We start from the raw sequence: 15,562 nt of genomic DNA on the forward strand, positions 1-15,562 counted from the left end.
CCAACATAATCTTCATCTTCACCTTCATCATCATCATCGCTGACTTCATCATCTAGATTATCTCTATCATTAATGTTGTCTTCATCATCCATCACCTTTTATATTTTTATCCTAATTTTTATCAATCCCCATCATCATCATCATCAATCATCATCATCAATCGTCATGTACTAGCTTCATCCCTAATCATCTGGCATCATCTTCATCCTTTTCATCCTCATCATTCACTATCAGCCGAGTTCTGACACCGGTACTTTCAGGTGATCCAGAACAACATGGCCGCTAGCTGTGAGGTCACATACTGAAATGTGAGCCGTCACGTTTCACCCAGTCTCCATGAACAGAGGGGGGGGTCTGTGAGTCACAGAGGGGGCGTGGGGCCCCTCGGAGCAGAGTGGCACCGGCCCTGAGAACCACATTAAAGCACCCTTTGTTACAGAGTGCGTTTGGTTCTGACAGCTGCTGGAGGTCCGGCATGTGTGTGTTTGGTTCTGACAGCTGCTGGAGGTCCGGCATGTGTGCGTTTGGTTCTGACAGCTGCTGGAGGTCCGGCATGTGTGTGTTTGGTTCTGACAGCTGCTGGAGGTCCATTACGGACTGTGTGTTTGGTTCTGACAGCTGCTGGAGGTCCAGTCCGGACTGTGTGTTTGGTTCTGACAGCTGCTGGAGGTCCTGTCTGTGTGGGTCTGGTTCCGACAGCTGCTGTAGGTCCGGTCTGTGTGTGTTTGGTTCTGACAGCTGCTGGAGGTCCAGTCCGGACTGTATGTTTGGTTCTGACAGCTGCTGTAGGTCCGGTCTGTGTGTGTTTGGTTCTGACAGCTGCTGGAGGTCCGGTCTGTGTGTGTTTGGTTCTGACAGCTGCTGGAGGTCCAGTCCGGACTGTGTGTTTGGTTCTGACAGCTGCTGTAGGTCCGGTCTGTGTGTGTTTGGTTCTGACAGCTGCTGGAGGTCCAGTCCGGACTGTGTGTTTGGTTCTGACAGCTGCTGGAGGTCCTGTCTGTGTGGGTCTGGTTCCGACAGCTGCTGTAGGTCCGGTCTGTGTGTGTTTGGTTCTGACAGCTGCTGGAGGTCCGGTCTGTGTGTGTTTGGTTCTGACAGCTGCTGGAGGTCCAGTCCGGACTGTGGGTCTGGTTCCGACAGCTGCTGTAGGTCCGGTCTGTGTGTGTTTGGTTCTGACAGCTGCTGGAGGTCCGGTCTGTGTGTGTTTGGTTCTGACAGCTGCTGGAGGTCCAGTCCGGACTGTGGGTCTGGTTCCGACATCTGCTGTAGGTCCGGTCTGTGTGTGTTTGGTTCTGACAGCTGCTGGAGGTCCAGTCCGGACTGTGGGTCTGGTTCCGACAGCTGCTGTAGGTCCGGTCTGTGTGTGTTTGGTTCTGACAGCTGCTGGAGGTCCAGTCCGGACTGTGGGTCTGGTTCTGACAGCTGCTGGAGGTCCATTACGGACTGTATGTTTGGTTCTGACAGCTGCTGTAGGTCCGGTCTGTGTGTGTTTGGTTCTGACAGCTGCTGGAGGTCCAGTCCGGACTGTGTGTTTGGTTCTGACAGCTGCTGTAGGTCCGGTCTGTGTGTGTTTGGTTCCGACAGCTGCTGGAGGTCCAGTCCGGACTGTATGTTTGGTTCTGACAGCTGCTGTAGGTCCGGTCTGTGTGTGTTTGGTTCCGACAGCTGCTGGAGGTCCAGTCCGGACTGTATGTTTGGTTCTGACAGCTGCTGGAGGTCCGGTCTGCAGATGTTGCGTCATTGCCGTGTTATGATGACAAACATCGAGCCAACTGCTGACATCACTGCTACAGGAAATCAAACCTCCGCTCCTCCTCCGGCCTTCTTCCAAACACCGGACTACATTTCCCATCAGCCCCTCGTCGCAGTGCGACGGTCTCCCTGCAGTCATGTGATCAGCTTACCGTTGTGCATGGCGAACCTCTTGAGGTCCTGGTAGGTCTTCAGCTCCTCAGGGGGACACAGGGACACACACAGAGCCATGGATTTGATTTTCCTCTGAACTATGTCGATGTTACACGGATCCAGGAAGAAGACAAACCTGCAGGGACACAAACACAGGAAGTCCATCAGTCTGGACCCAGAAACATGGAGCTGAAGCCCGAAAACGTCACGGCCAGAGTGGGACAGGTGAGGAACCCAGACAACGTGTCACAGAACAACATAAAACTCAGATGTCCAATTACAACTGAATGCAGCACGCTATGTCCTCAGAGAACATGTTCTCCTTCTGTGGTCAGGAGAATCAAACAAATCAGAGCACAGAAAGTTCTCAGCATGAGAAACACATTCTTCATTTCTTATATTTTGTAACCTTCTTCTCCCGGCTCCCCTCCTCCCCCTCCAGCAGCACATACCTGATAGCCACACCCTGCATATCAACAGCGTGTTAGGATGAAAATACAAAGAAGTGAAGAAGAAACTCGGAGGGCAAACATAGCTGAGAGAATGCAGGAAGGATTTCCCGACCCGGCTCAGTTTATGTGCCTCCTCCCGCTAGACAGCCGAGAAAGAGAAAATCGTTGGTGGAAAAAGCTGCGAATAAAAAAACCTTGGATCACGTCAGGAGCAGAACCAGAGGGGGAGGAGCCAAGACATGGCACCACTTTCACATCTCGCTAGCCTACCCCAGCTTTAATGAATCACTTTAATAGAAGCTGTCTGAGAAAGTGAAGCAGGCTGCGAGATCTCGAAAAGTAACACATCAAAGACCTCCAACGTCCAGGGCCATGCAACAAAATTCAAGAACATGTGAGAATATCCCAGTCTGGAAAGGGTTACAAAGCCGTTGCTAAGCCAACCCCAGTCAGAGCCATTATCCACAAAAGGAGAAAATTGGGAACAGTGGGAAACCTTCCCAGGAGCGGACGGCATTCCGGAATTACTCCAAGAGCACAACGTTGACTCATCCAGGAGGTCACAAAAGAACCCAGAACAACGTAAACTGCTGGCCTCACTGGCCTCAGTTAAGGTCAGTGTTCACGACTAAACAATAAGACTGGGCAGAATTGCATCATGGGAGAGTTCATTCATTCAGTCATTCATTATCCTCACTACTTAGTCCGATTAAGGGAAGCTGGAGCCTAACTCAGCAGTCTTTTGGGCGAAAGGCGGGGTACAACATGGACAGCTCACCAAACCATCGCAGATCATGGGAGAGTTGAGAGGCCAAAACCACTACTGACCAGAATAACACAAAGACTCATCTTACATTTACCAAGAAACATCTGGATAGTCCTTTTGGGAAAAATGTTCTTTGCAGTGACGGGACAAAAGTTGAACTTTTTGGAAGGTGTGTCCCGTCACATCATTGTAAAAACGAATCAAAATACCATCATACCAACAGTAAAGCATGGTGGTGGTAGTGTGATGGTCCGAGCCTGCTTTGCTGTTTCAGGGCCTGGACGACTTGCTAGGATTGATGGAACCATGAATTCTATAATCTACCAGAAAGTCTTGAAGGACAATGTTAGCCATTGGCTCTGCACCTCAAGACCAAGCACACTTGGGTTCTGCAACAGGACAACAACCCAAAATACACCAGCATACACTAGCAGTCCATCTATGAATGGCTTCAAGTAAACTACATGAAGGTTTAGTCCAGACTAAAATCCTATTAAAATGCAGCGGTGTGACCTTAAATGGGCAATTCATGCAGGAAAATCCTCTAATATGGCTGAGTTACCACAATTCTGTGGAGAAGAGTGGGCAAAGATTCCTCCACAGCCATGTAAAAGACTTACTGCCAGTTATTGGCAACACTTGGTTACAGTTTTTGCAGCTGCAGGTGGCTCAAACAGTTATTACCCAAATCCACATAATTCATATAATAAAGGTCCGGAGAGATTTTTTTCTTAATGAATAAAATCACAATTTAAAAAGTGCTTTTTTTTTTCATTTGTTTGTCTAATATTAAAATTTGTGTTATGATCTGAAACAGTTAAGTGTGACAAATTTGCAAAACAGTAAGAAATCAGGAAGGGGGAAATACTTTTTTGCAGCACTGTAAGGCTGTTAACCTCATGTTAGCATGAAGCTACGTAGCAGTGCTAATGTGATTGTATGCTGGCACTATATTAGCTTTAAAGTACGGCTGCTCGATTATGACAAAAAGTTATAATCACGATTATTTTGACTGAAATTGAGATCTTGATTATTTAACACAATTCTCTGGTACTTTTAAACAACGCTGCGTGTCGTGGTGTTCTAGACTCCATGTCGTGCATTATAACGGTCTAATGCACGGTTCTGAGTTGTTTAATCTGCTTTTACCGCTTATATAGGAACTATTTTCCGTTGGCCTCGATGTACGTTTTATGCCAAACAACCGCTGTCAGGCTACAGCGCGTTTCTCTCATTCACCTGTTAAAAGACGGCTGATCTGAACCAGCTGGTTAACACGTTGCTATAGTAACGCCCCATAACAGAGGGATATTACAGTGTTTAACTCGCTGAACTATGTATGTAAAATAATGCAGCCAGTTGTCACTGAAAATGGTATAAACTATGTTTAGGTGAACTTCCACAACCTACTGCAGTTATTCTACATTGACCTGCAGCCGGAGCCGACTGAGACTGGCCGCCTGGGAGTGCTTTAGGACGGGAGAGACTCCCGCTGCTCCTTCCTTACAGTAACTGCAGAACAATATGTGCCTTCAAGTCAGTCACCAAAACACCAGAAAAGTCTCTAATAACTCCAGTAAAAGTTGATAGATTTGTCGCTTTTAACAAAAAAAGTCTCCAGATTTAGCGAGAAAGTCACCAAGTTGGCAACAGTGTCTGAATGAAAGCAAAGCGGCTGTGGGAGGAGTTTACAGCACAGCGCTGCAACGCCAGAGACGCTCGATTAGCAGCTGAAGACAGCAGGAGAGGAAACCGCAAAGAGAAAAATAATCACACCCTTTTATTTTTATGATCGTTGAAAACCCAGATCGTAGTTGAGATTAAAATCCGATTAATCGCCCAGCCCTACTTTAAAGATACAGTGTGTAACTAATTTGGCTTTTTATTAGCAAAAATCAAGACCTGCTTTCATAAATACATATTTTACCAAAGTCTAATCCCAATTACATCCAAATAAAAGTGTTCTCCTAGCTTAGGAGTTATTTATAGATACGTAAGTGGTGGTGCATCCAACAGAAAGCTTCCAATAACAACTGGGAGAAGAGGAGAGTCTACATGGGTGTAGCGTTTACCAGATGGAGACAGTTCATGATGGATGAGTGTCTTCCGAACTGAGGTGCAGTTTGCAGCTTTCTGCTGGACAGGTAAGTTCATTCAATCAAACAGTGAAGTTTATTCTGGCGTGATGTTAGAAACAGGGCAGGTAGTCCAGCAGCTACTTTATACTCCACGTTTGAGTTGCATCATTTACTGTTACTGCTGTATAAAACGGCAGAGATGCTAATTTGTTAGTTAGCCTGCAGTGGAAAAGCTTCGTTGCAGCAGTTTGCGGTTGCTATTACTCTTCACAGAAGTAATACGAGCAGGACACCACGCGCTGCTTACACACGCATTTTACCAGCATTTGTCCTCATTTTTAATTATTTATTTCAGCTGATCTTTCAACAAGGCTGGGGGTTGAAGTCCTCCCTCTAGTCACACGATTTCATACCATGACATTATTAGCAGTATTAGCTATTAGCAGTAGCTTGGTAACAAATACATGGAGGACGTGCTCATAACTTATCAGCATCTATAACAACACAGAATTATGTATCGTTCTGTATTTCATTACCTGACGGGACACCAACTTGTGCATGATGTTGACTTTCTGCGGCTTTCTTCGTGTTAAAAACATGCTTAGAGAACACTACTTGGTTGTTTGCATTCAATTAGCTCAACACTAGAAGGCAGTATTTCTCACACACTGTGGCTGTAGAATAACGTAGGGAAATCATGTTATGTTTAGTTTTCACCAAGTGTTTTTAGGGACCACACTTCAACTCAGTTAAGATTTTCACATTGGTTCAGCCAGGGTGGGCTACTGTGACTACATTGTTAGAGCTACATCATTAAAATGCTCAACTTTAAAATGCAGAGAATAAAACTGTTTCACAGGGACAACATCAAAATAGGCCTGTGCGGTATACCGGTCCATACCAACAACCGATGTTTATACCGGCTTGAACAACGTCTGGAACGTGCGCAGTGAGGAAGTGTTTCAGCGGGGACTGATTTCACTGCTGGACACAAACATCACAGCGTGTGAAAAGGAAAGCTTTGAACAGAACAGAATAGTTGCCGGTGAGAGCTCTCAGGACGAAGCACACATCGCCAACCAGAGGAACTAATTCCAAAATGAAGAGCCACATCGGTAGATTGGAAGTTCTTCAGATTTAAAAGGTCGGACATGGACCAAACAATGATCTTTTGCAAATGCTGCCGAGCAAAAGTGGTAGCCGGCAGTGGTAACATGAGTTACTTGCTTCACCACCTTAGCCGAAAACACATTTTAGAGTACCAAGAATGTCTTAAGCTGAGATCCACACTGTCCAGATCTACAGCTAAACCTGTAAGTAGCAGTCAGGACGCCCATTCAAGACGTGTATCCTAAAGCGACTGCATATGTTAAAAAAAAAAAGCAAGCGGTGGGTTGAGATAACCAACCGTCAAATTTCACCTCGTAAAGGATATGGTTCCTATAAAGACAAAGGAAGACAGAGGAAGACAGAGGAAGACTGAGGAAGACGGAGGAAGACGATGGTGAAAACTTTGGATCCTTGGTAAGCTATGTCCTGCCAGGTCACAGATATTTCAGGAACACGGCCAAACCCGCCATGTACTCGGAACTCAGGGGAAAATTACAGACCACATTGGCTACCATCCCTGATGGTGTTCAAGTGCAGTAATTATTTTCTTAATGGAAGATAATGATAAGATAATTCCTTGTATGGAAAACAGAATACCGTCAAATACCGTAAAACCAATACAGCTGTTTACTTGCTGCTGCGTGAAGTGAAAACTTTGCCATACCACTCAGCACTACATCAAAATTTCTTAAAGTGAAACTATTATGTGCATTTCAGGCTAATTTATTTTTATTTCTGAGACCAGAAGGGCTGGGATTGATCGAGTTACTGTCACAAATGGCTTTATTTACTTCAGACCGACCCTCTCCGTAGGCTGTCAGATCAGCCTGTGGGCAAAACGAGTGGATTGAGACTCTTCCGCATTAAGCCCCGCCTCCCGCCACTGCACTACATCGGGAGTGCGCACCGCACCTGCTTTCACCGTCATTGTAACGTCTCATAAACAGAAGGATTAGACTAATATGAACTCAATAAAAAAACCAAAATACAACGTCAACACATAGCATACAGCCCTACATGTTGGAACCTGAATCAGAGCCTGAAAACGAAGTGGAAAACAGCAACCCACAGCAACGAATGCAGCAGGATGTCTCTCTTTGGTAAACTCACCAGCCATCGTTGGAAATAACTTTATCCCACGTTTTCCACCCGCCTGATGTATTTGTACATGCCCTTGTTAACCAGTAGAAGGTAACCAATCACCGAACCTTATCCCCCGGGACGTCACAAGGATTTCCAAGTAGAAAAAACTCTCTAAAACGACGCGTTTTTCGTCGCCATGGAAACCGAAAGGAGAGCGTGCTGGAACTCAAACTCAAACTCAAACATGCGTTTAGGTGATAAAAAAACGGTACCGTTCACATGTCTGATGAGGATTCAACACTGTAACACTGTAGAAAGCTCAGAAAACTCCAAACACCATAATAGGACCCCTTTAACTGAACCTGTATCGCCACCTCCAGAAGCACAGCAGCAGCAGTGGGACACCCCAGTAGGACACTCTGCTGCCAGACCAAGTCCTACATGACCCGGTTTAATCTAAACAGGAGGCTAGCAGTTGACTGGTAGCTGATTTCAAATTAGTTGTTAAATTAGAGTTAAATAAGTTTTGCACAGAAAAACACAAGAATATGAGGAGAAAGGGTATTTCCGACTTATGAAAGAGGAAGAACCAAGTGGCAACCTCGGCAGTTAGAAGTGAAGCCAAAACCTGCAGTTCCTCCATCATCCACTAGGGGCTCTAAACAGAGCAAATCTCCATAGACTCCTATGTTAAAAAAGCCAAGTTCACAGCAGAAATAAACATGTTTACAGCAGAAATAAACATGTTTACAACCTGGTACAAAAATCCATTTTAATTTAATAGGTCAGGTTTACCTTCATAGCAAAAATGGGGGAGTGAATGTTTTTATAACTCATCCGATTAGAAGTAATTTAATAACAAAATTTAGAATAATTGGGGGCGTGTCATTTTGATTGACAGTTCCCCGATATCCAGCTGCAAGAAGGTAGAGTGAGAACATTGTTATCACAGCAGTGGATGTGAGTGTGTGTTAGGTTCAGAAATCTGTTTACATGTGATTCATGTCATGCTATCATTTAAATGCGACCTCCATCGCACTTTAGCATGAACTGTATGCGACCTTGAAGTGTCCCACCTGAGCAGAAGACATGATATCAAACGCAGCGTGCTGTGTTTATAGATGCATACATGGATGCTACTTGGTACACATATCTGAACAATGGCCTATTGGGCAGCAGTGGCTGCTCCCTCTATGTCCAGGGCCGATTCCAGACGCCTGTCTCACTTTAGTGATGTATAAGTCAGATGAAATGCAACATGAAAGCTGAACGCTAAGGCAACGTACCCATTTAGTACGGCATCAAAAAGTGGTCTGGGTTGGAAAAAATGGGATTTGTGTTGTTCAGATTGATGAGATTGATGAAGATGAGATTTAGGTCACATGTGGACAAATAGTCCAATCTGAGTTTCCCTTGCTGAGACAAATATGTCTCCTTTCTCAGCGTAACGGCCCCCTGAGATCTGAGCGTTCAGACATTCATTTTAAGTGATGATGATGTTGGTCTGTTTCCACTTGATGAAGCAGAAGAAAACGTCAGAAAACCATCAGAAGTGTTGGTTTCCCATCTGATTAGGCTAAAAGTATTGTTTTTCCCATTGACAGTGAAGTATCTCAGGTCTTTGTGAAACAGCCGTGTTGAACAGTATGATCCCGAATAAACAATCAATAATGGAGGTGATGTGTGGAATGACTGTTGGATGAAAGGCGGTAGTCTTGGACAGGAGCGAAAAACATCAGAGAAACAGGACGAGAACTGAGCAGAGCCCAAATCTGGACGTGGGAAGGGTGTCTGACCCGGTCCGACAACAAAGAACCACTAAGAGGAGAACACCTACATCATCAAACACTTGCTGCTGCGCTCCCACAGAGGCAGGAATCTCAGCTGACCCTGGTCCTGTGACCACCTCAGACCACCTGAGTCTGCCTCAGACCACTTCAGACCGGATTCAGGGAATGTGAAAGTCTCAGAGGTGCAGGTCTGAACCTCATCTCCATGTTTCATCAGCTGATAATCTTCCTGCAGGTAAAAATAAGCTGTGTGTGCACACATGAGTGTGTAAGCAGCTCTGAGGATGAGTCGCAGGTCTTACACAGCGTAATAGAATCACCCACAGGACCCTAAACGCACCACGTATTACTGTGGTATTAAAACATCACGTTGAGAAAGAACCTCACAGTAACACTTCACAGAAAGTATTTCAGAGTACTTCAATGAGCGAGTGTTTTCCATGAAATGGTAAAATGTCTGAACATCTCAGATCTAGGTTCTAGACAGAGTCCCAGGTTTTCATAGATCTATAAGAGGACAGCTGCACCTCCACGGTCGCACTCACTTCCTGTCGGTGTGATCGAGGCCGCTCAGCCGCACGCCTTCAATCTGCTCGTTGCGTTGGCCGCAGGTGTTTCCGTAGCTGTCGTATCCGAAGACGAGGCGAGCTGCGCCGCCGGTGACGATGGTGAAGCCGCAGATGCTGCCCTGCAGGGCGGAGACGCAGAGAACATCAGACAGAACCAGAACCACTCAGAACAATCTGCTGCTGCCAGTCAGAACCTCCAGCTGTGTGGGTCAGAACCGGATCGTCATGGTGCTTTACTAGAGACGATCATCAATAAAACATTTGGATGACTGAGCTGAGGATGAGGTCCGGTATGAACCAGGTCAGAACCTGATGCTGTTAGAACTGGTCCAAGTCTCGTCAAACATGTTTGTCTGTTTTTTCCTTTTTATCATCAAACTTTCATGTCTCTATTTCTGTCTTCAGCTCAGCTGTAAAATCAAACCAACCAATCAGGTGACATATCTGAGGTGCTATGAGCCAATCAGCTGCCTATTCTGTGGCTGCTGCGTTCACTGCGACTGGGAAATTCAGGCCGCCTCATTTATGTTTCATCTGGGGCTCTTAATCTGCTGAAGAAACCTGACCGACCAATCAGGTTTCACTTCATGTTTCCAGCTCAGTGTTCTAAGTGTTCTATAGGTTGTAGGTGGTTCAAGATGTTCTCAGTGTTCTAAGTATAATGATTGTTATAAATAATTTAAGTTTTCCATCTGTTTTTATGGGTCTCAGTTTTCTAAACGTTCCGTTTTCTAAATGTTCTCAGTATTCTAACTGTTCTCTATAACCTGTTTGTTAATGTTCTCCATGTTTTAAAGGTTCTCTGTGTTGTAAATGTTCTACCCGTTCTAAAAGTTCCAAGTATTCTAAATAATTTGTGTCCTAAATGTTTGCAATGTTCTAAATTTTCTAGGTGTTGTAAATGCTTTGTGTTCTAACTGTACTGTTCTAAATGTTATGATTATTTTAACTGTTCTCTATAACCTGTTTTCTTAATGTTCTCGATGTTTTAAAGGTTCTCTGTGTTTTAAATTTTCTCCCTGTTCTAAATGGTCCAAGTGTTGTAAATGTTCTCCCTGTTGTAAAAGCTCTAAGGGTTGTAAATGTTGTCCCTGTTCTAATTAGTTTAGTGTTGTAAATGTTGTCCCTGTTCTAAATGGTCCAAGTGTTGTAAATGTTCTCCCTGTTCTAAATGGTCCAAGTGTTGTAAATGTTCTCCCTGTTCTAAAAGGTCCAAGTGTTGTAAATGTTCTCCCTGTTCTAAATGGTCCAAGTGTTGTAAATGTTGTCCCTGTTCTAAATGGTCCAAGTGTTGTAAATGTTCTCCCTGTTCTAAATGGTCCAAGTGTTGTAAATGTTCTCCCTGTTCTAAATGGTCCAAGTGTTGTAAATGTTCTCCCTGTTCTAAATGGTCCAAGTGTTGTAAATGTTCTCCCTGTTCTAAATGGTCCAAGTGTTGTAAATGTTGTCCCTGTTCTAATTAGTTTAGTGTTGTAAATGTTGTCCCTGTTCTAAATGGTCCAAGTGTTGTAAATGTTCTCCCTGTTCTAAATGGTCCAAGTGTTGTAAATGTTCTCCCTGTTCTAAAAGGTTCAAGTGTTGTAAATGTTCTCCCTGTTCTAAAAGGTCTAAGTGTTGTAAATGTTCTCCCTGTTCTAAATGGTCCGAGTGTTGTAAATGTTCTCCCTGTTCTAAAAGGTTCAAGTGTTGTAAATGTTGTCCCTGTTCTAAATGGTCCAAGTGTTGTAAATGTTCTCCCTGTTCTAAAAGGTTCAAGTGTTGTAAATGCTGTCCCTGTTCTAAAAGGTCTAAGTGTTGTAAATGTTCTCCCTGTTCTAAAAGGTCTAAGTGTTGTAAATGTTCTCCCTGTTCTAAATGGTCCAAGTGTTGTAAATGTTCTCCCTGTTCTAAAAGGTTCAAGTGTTGTAAATGTTCTCCCTGTTCTAAAAGGTCCAAGTGTTGTAAATGTTCTCCCTGTTCTAAATGGTCCAAGTGTTGTAAATGTTGTCCCTGTTATAAAAGGTCCAAGTGTTGTAAATGTTCTCCCTGTTCTAAAAGGTCCAAGTGTTGTAAATGTTCTCCCTGTTCTAATTAGCTTAGTGTTGTAAATGTTCTCCCTGTTCTAAAAGGTCCAAGTGTTGTAAATGTTCTCCCTGTTCTAAAAGGTCCAAGTGTTGTAAATGTTCTCCCTGTTCTAAAAGGTCCAAGTGTTGTAAATGTTCTCCCTGTTGTAAAAGGTCCAAGTGTTGTAAATGTTCTCCCTGTTCTAATTAGCTTAGTGTTGTAAATGTTCTCCCTGTTCTAAAAGGTCTAAGTGTTGTAAATGCTGTCCCTGTTCTAAAAAGTCCAAGTGTTGTAAATGTTCTCCCTGTTCTCAAAGGTCCAAGTGTTGTAAATGTTCTCCCTGTTCTCAAAGGTCCAAGTGTTGTAAATGTTCTCCCTGTTCTAAAAGGTCTAAGTGTTGTAAATGTTCTCCCTGTTCTCAAAGGTCCAAGTGTTGTAAATGTTCTCCCTGTTCTCAAAGGTCCAAGTGTTGTAAATGTTCTCCCTGTTCTCAAAGGTCCAAGTGTTGTAAATGTTCTCCCTGTTCTAAAAGGTCCAAGTGTTGTAAATGTTCTCCCTGTTCTAAAAGGTCCAAGTGTTGTAAATGTTCTCCCTGTTCTCAAATGTTCAAGTGTTGTAAATGTTCTCCCTGTTCTAATTAGCTTAGTGTTGTAAATGTTCTCCCTGTTCTCAAAGGTCCAAGTGTTGTAAATGTTCTCCCTGTTGTAAAAGGTCCAAGTGTTGTAAATGTTCTCCCTGTTCTAAAAGGTTCAAGTTATGTAAATGTTGTCCCTGTTCTAAATGTTGTCACTGTTCTAATTAGCTCAGTGTTCTAAATGTTCTCAATGTTTACTGTGTTCTAAAAGTTTCAGGTATGTAAATGATCTGTCTTCTAAATGTTCTAAATGTTCTAAATGTTTTCGATGTTCTAAAGCAGTGGTGGTTACCTCTGGTCCTGGAGAGCCGCAGTCCTGCAGCCGTCAGGAGTTTCCCTGCTGCAACACACTTGACACACACCAGACTTAGTTTAGCATCAGAGCTTGACATTAACAACTGATATGAGTCAGGTGTTTTGCAGCAGGGAAACTCCTAACACTTGCAGGACTGTGACCCTCGAGAACCGGAATTGCCCACTTCTTGACTAAATGTTCTCAGTGTTCTGACTGTTCCAAATAGTCTCAGATTTTGGTTGTTCCTGGTGTTCTGAATGTTCTCAGTGTTCTACGTGTCCCTGGTGTTCTGAATGTTCTCCGTGTTCTACGTGTCCCTGGTGTTCTGAATGTTGTCAGTGTTCTACATGTTCCTGGCGTTCTGAATGTTCTCAATGTTCTACGTGTTCCTGGTGTTCTGAATGTTCTCAGTGTTCTACGTGTCCCTGGTGTTCTGAATGTTGTCAGTGTTCTACATGTTCCTGGCGTTCTGAATGTTCTCAATGTTCTACGTGTTCCTGGTGTTCTGAATGTTCTCAGTGTTCTACGTGTCCCTGGTGTTCTGAATGTTGTCAGTGTTCTACATGTTCCTGGCGTTCTGAATGTTCTCAATGTTCTACGTGTTCTTGTTGTTCTAATCTTTCGTGTTGTTTTAAACTATTTTAATATTCTATTTTAACTATTCTTAATAGCCTAAGTGTTCTAAATGTTTTTTTTTCTGTGTTCTGAATGTTCTGGGTGTTCTAAATGAGCTCAGTAGTCAAACGTTCTATATCGTTTTTGTCTTCTAAATGTTCTCAACGTTGTCAGTGTTCTACATGTTCCAAATGTTTTAGGTCTTGTAAATGGACTGTGTTATAAATATTCTCAGAGTTCTAAATATTTCACTGTTGTAAATGCTGTGTTGTAAATAATCTGAGTTCTAATTAATTAATTGTTCTCAATCTCTCCAGTGCTCTAGATATTCTCAGTGTTCTTGTTCTTCTAAAAGCTCTGCATTCTTAATGTTTCAATGTTCTAAATGTTCTAAAGGTTATTTGTTTTAAATGTCCACAATGTTCTGAGGTCAAAATTTTCTCAGTGTTTTAAATGTTCTTAAATTTCTCTGCATTTCATGGTTCTCCATGTTCTTGATGACAGCAGCAGACGAGGAGTGGAGCCTCGAACAAAAACACAGCAGGAAAACGAACAAATCAGACTGATTTCCTTCTAGAAGTGCGAGCAGCAGAACCGTCTGATGAACACAGATCAGTTTTATTGATCTGATGTGGATTCTTTTGGTTTTGTCACAGATTAGGGGGAAATCTAAACCTAAACGTGTTCTCGTTTTGTCAGAGTGTCCGGAACCACTGTCATCCCACCAGAACTTTTTGTTCTGGAAAAATAAAACAAATAAATCTCTGAATCAATAAATACGAACTGTTTGCTCTGATAGAAAGTCTGAGCTATATGTCCGATGTTTAATCCAGTCAGTCCTTGTGGGAACATTTTCTGTGGCTTCCATCAGAACCAGAAAGGATCTGGTTCCTGATGGGTTGACTTTCCTCCAGCAGGAGAACTGCGGTTCTGCTGAACTGTCAGTGTGTTATTACTGTATTTGACTGCTGCATGTGTTGACAGTGTCGGTTCCGATCGGGTTGTGGTGTTGGGTTCTGGTTACCATGCCGACGCAGAAGACGGTGAAGAGCAGGAACCAGGGCAAGTCGGTGCAGCTCCGGTCCTCCAGCGGTCTCCATTCTCTCTTTGTCCTCTGAAACACACACACACACACACACACACACACACACACACACACACACACACACACACGGTCACGGTGAGCGCACAGCCGGGCCTGCAGGACCGAGCCAAACCGAGCCGAGCCTGCTAGACCTCCCCCTTCCCACCTGCCATGGCCCGGTGGTTCGGCTCGGTTCGGTTTGCAGCAACAATCTGAACCCCGCATCTCCACTCGGGCAGACTGTTTACCGACATCCCGGCCCGTTATCCGGCCCGGTAACCTGCTTGTTCCTTTCAGGAGATAATTGGATTACTACCGCCTGTAATCCCGGCTCGGCCCTCTCTCTTGCCGGGGATCGAATCACTTTCACGGTTAAAATACATAAACACACGCCGGAGGTCTGCTGAGGGACACGCAGCACCGAGCCGGACCGGGCTGGACCGGACCAGGCCGCGCTTACCTCCGAGCTGCCGCAGCATCCCATTGCAGTCAGGGTGGACGTGCCCGGAGCTTCACGGAGCTTCACGGAGCCTCACGGACCTTAGCTCAGCAGCAGCGGGGGGCTGGAGGTGGACAGCGGGGTGAAAAGACGGGCAGCCCCGCGTGGTCCCGCAGGCCGAGCCCGGTGCGGAGACGGTCCCGACGGTCACACTGAGCGCTCCGGCCCGCTGAGCATTCTACTATCAGAGCCTCCTCCGCTTACTGTACAGAGTGGGGGATTAACAGCCAAGGATTTGTCCGCCACACCTCCTGGTGGGCCGTCAGGTGCCGCGGCCATTCATCTCATTACGCGTGCGCAATTAGTGGCCAAGTCGTAGCGGAGCTGAACGGGAGCGATGAGCTGCAGTACCAATACTGACCGCTGAGTGGATAGGACGACCGAGTGGCGCTGCTTCCCCCGCTGGACACATCAATCTTAAAAAATCCATCTGAAACTGACATCTGTCACAAGACAGAGCGATCACCAGGGCCGGATTAAAAGTGCACAGTCCTCCGGGCCCAGAATGTTCCATAGGCCCCCTTCCCCCGCAAAAATGTGAAGTATGGGAATGATACACTTTGAAACAACATTTGTAACATTTCTCAGCCAAATGTACCAGCAGCAATACACTGGACACTGTGGTGTAACTATCTGGCT

At 44.7% G+C, this 15,562-nt stretch overlaps 1 protein-coding gene across 1 annotated transcript in view; it reads right to left on the minus strand.

The window, feature by feature from the left end:
• slc44a1b (solute carrier family 44 member 1b) overlaps positions 1-14,908 on the minus strand; it is a gene marked incomplete at both ends in the record, with an annotated part of 31,592 nt that extends 16,684 nt beyond the window's left edge. Inside the window, 4 exons of the mRNA XM_079250475.1 lie at positions 1,905-2,041; positions 9,730-9,872; positions 14,365-14,454; positions 14,885-14,908. Coding sequence (XP_079106601.1) covers positions 1,905-2,041; positions 9,730-9,872; positions 14,365-14,454; positions 14,885-14,908 — 394 coding nt within the window. The remainder of the gene's footprint in view (positions 1-1,904; positions 2,042-9,729; positions 9,873-14,364; positions 14,455-14,884) is intronic.
• Between the last annotated feature and the right edge of the window lie 654 nt (positions 14,909-15,562).

Source organism: Telmatherina bonti (assembly GCF_933228915.1).
Source record: "Telmatherina bonti genome assembly, chromosome: 12".
Taxonomy (NCBI): Eukaryota; Metazoa; Chordata; class Actinopteri; order Atheriniformes; family Telmatherinidae; genus Telmatherina; species Telmatherina bonti.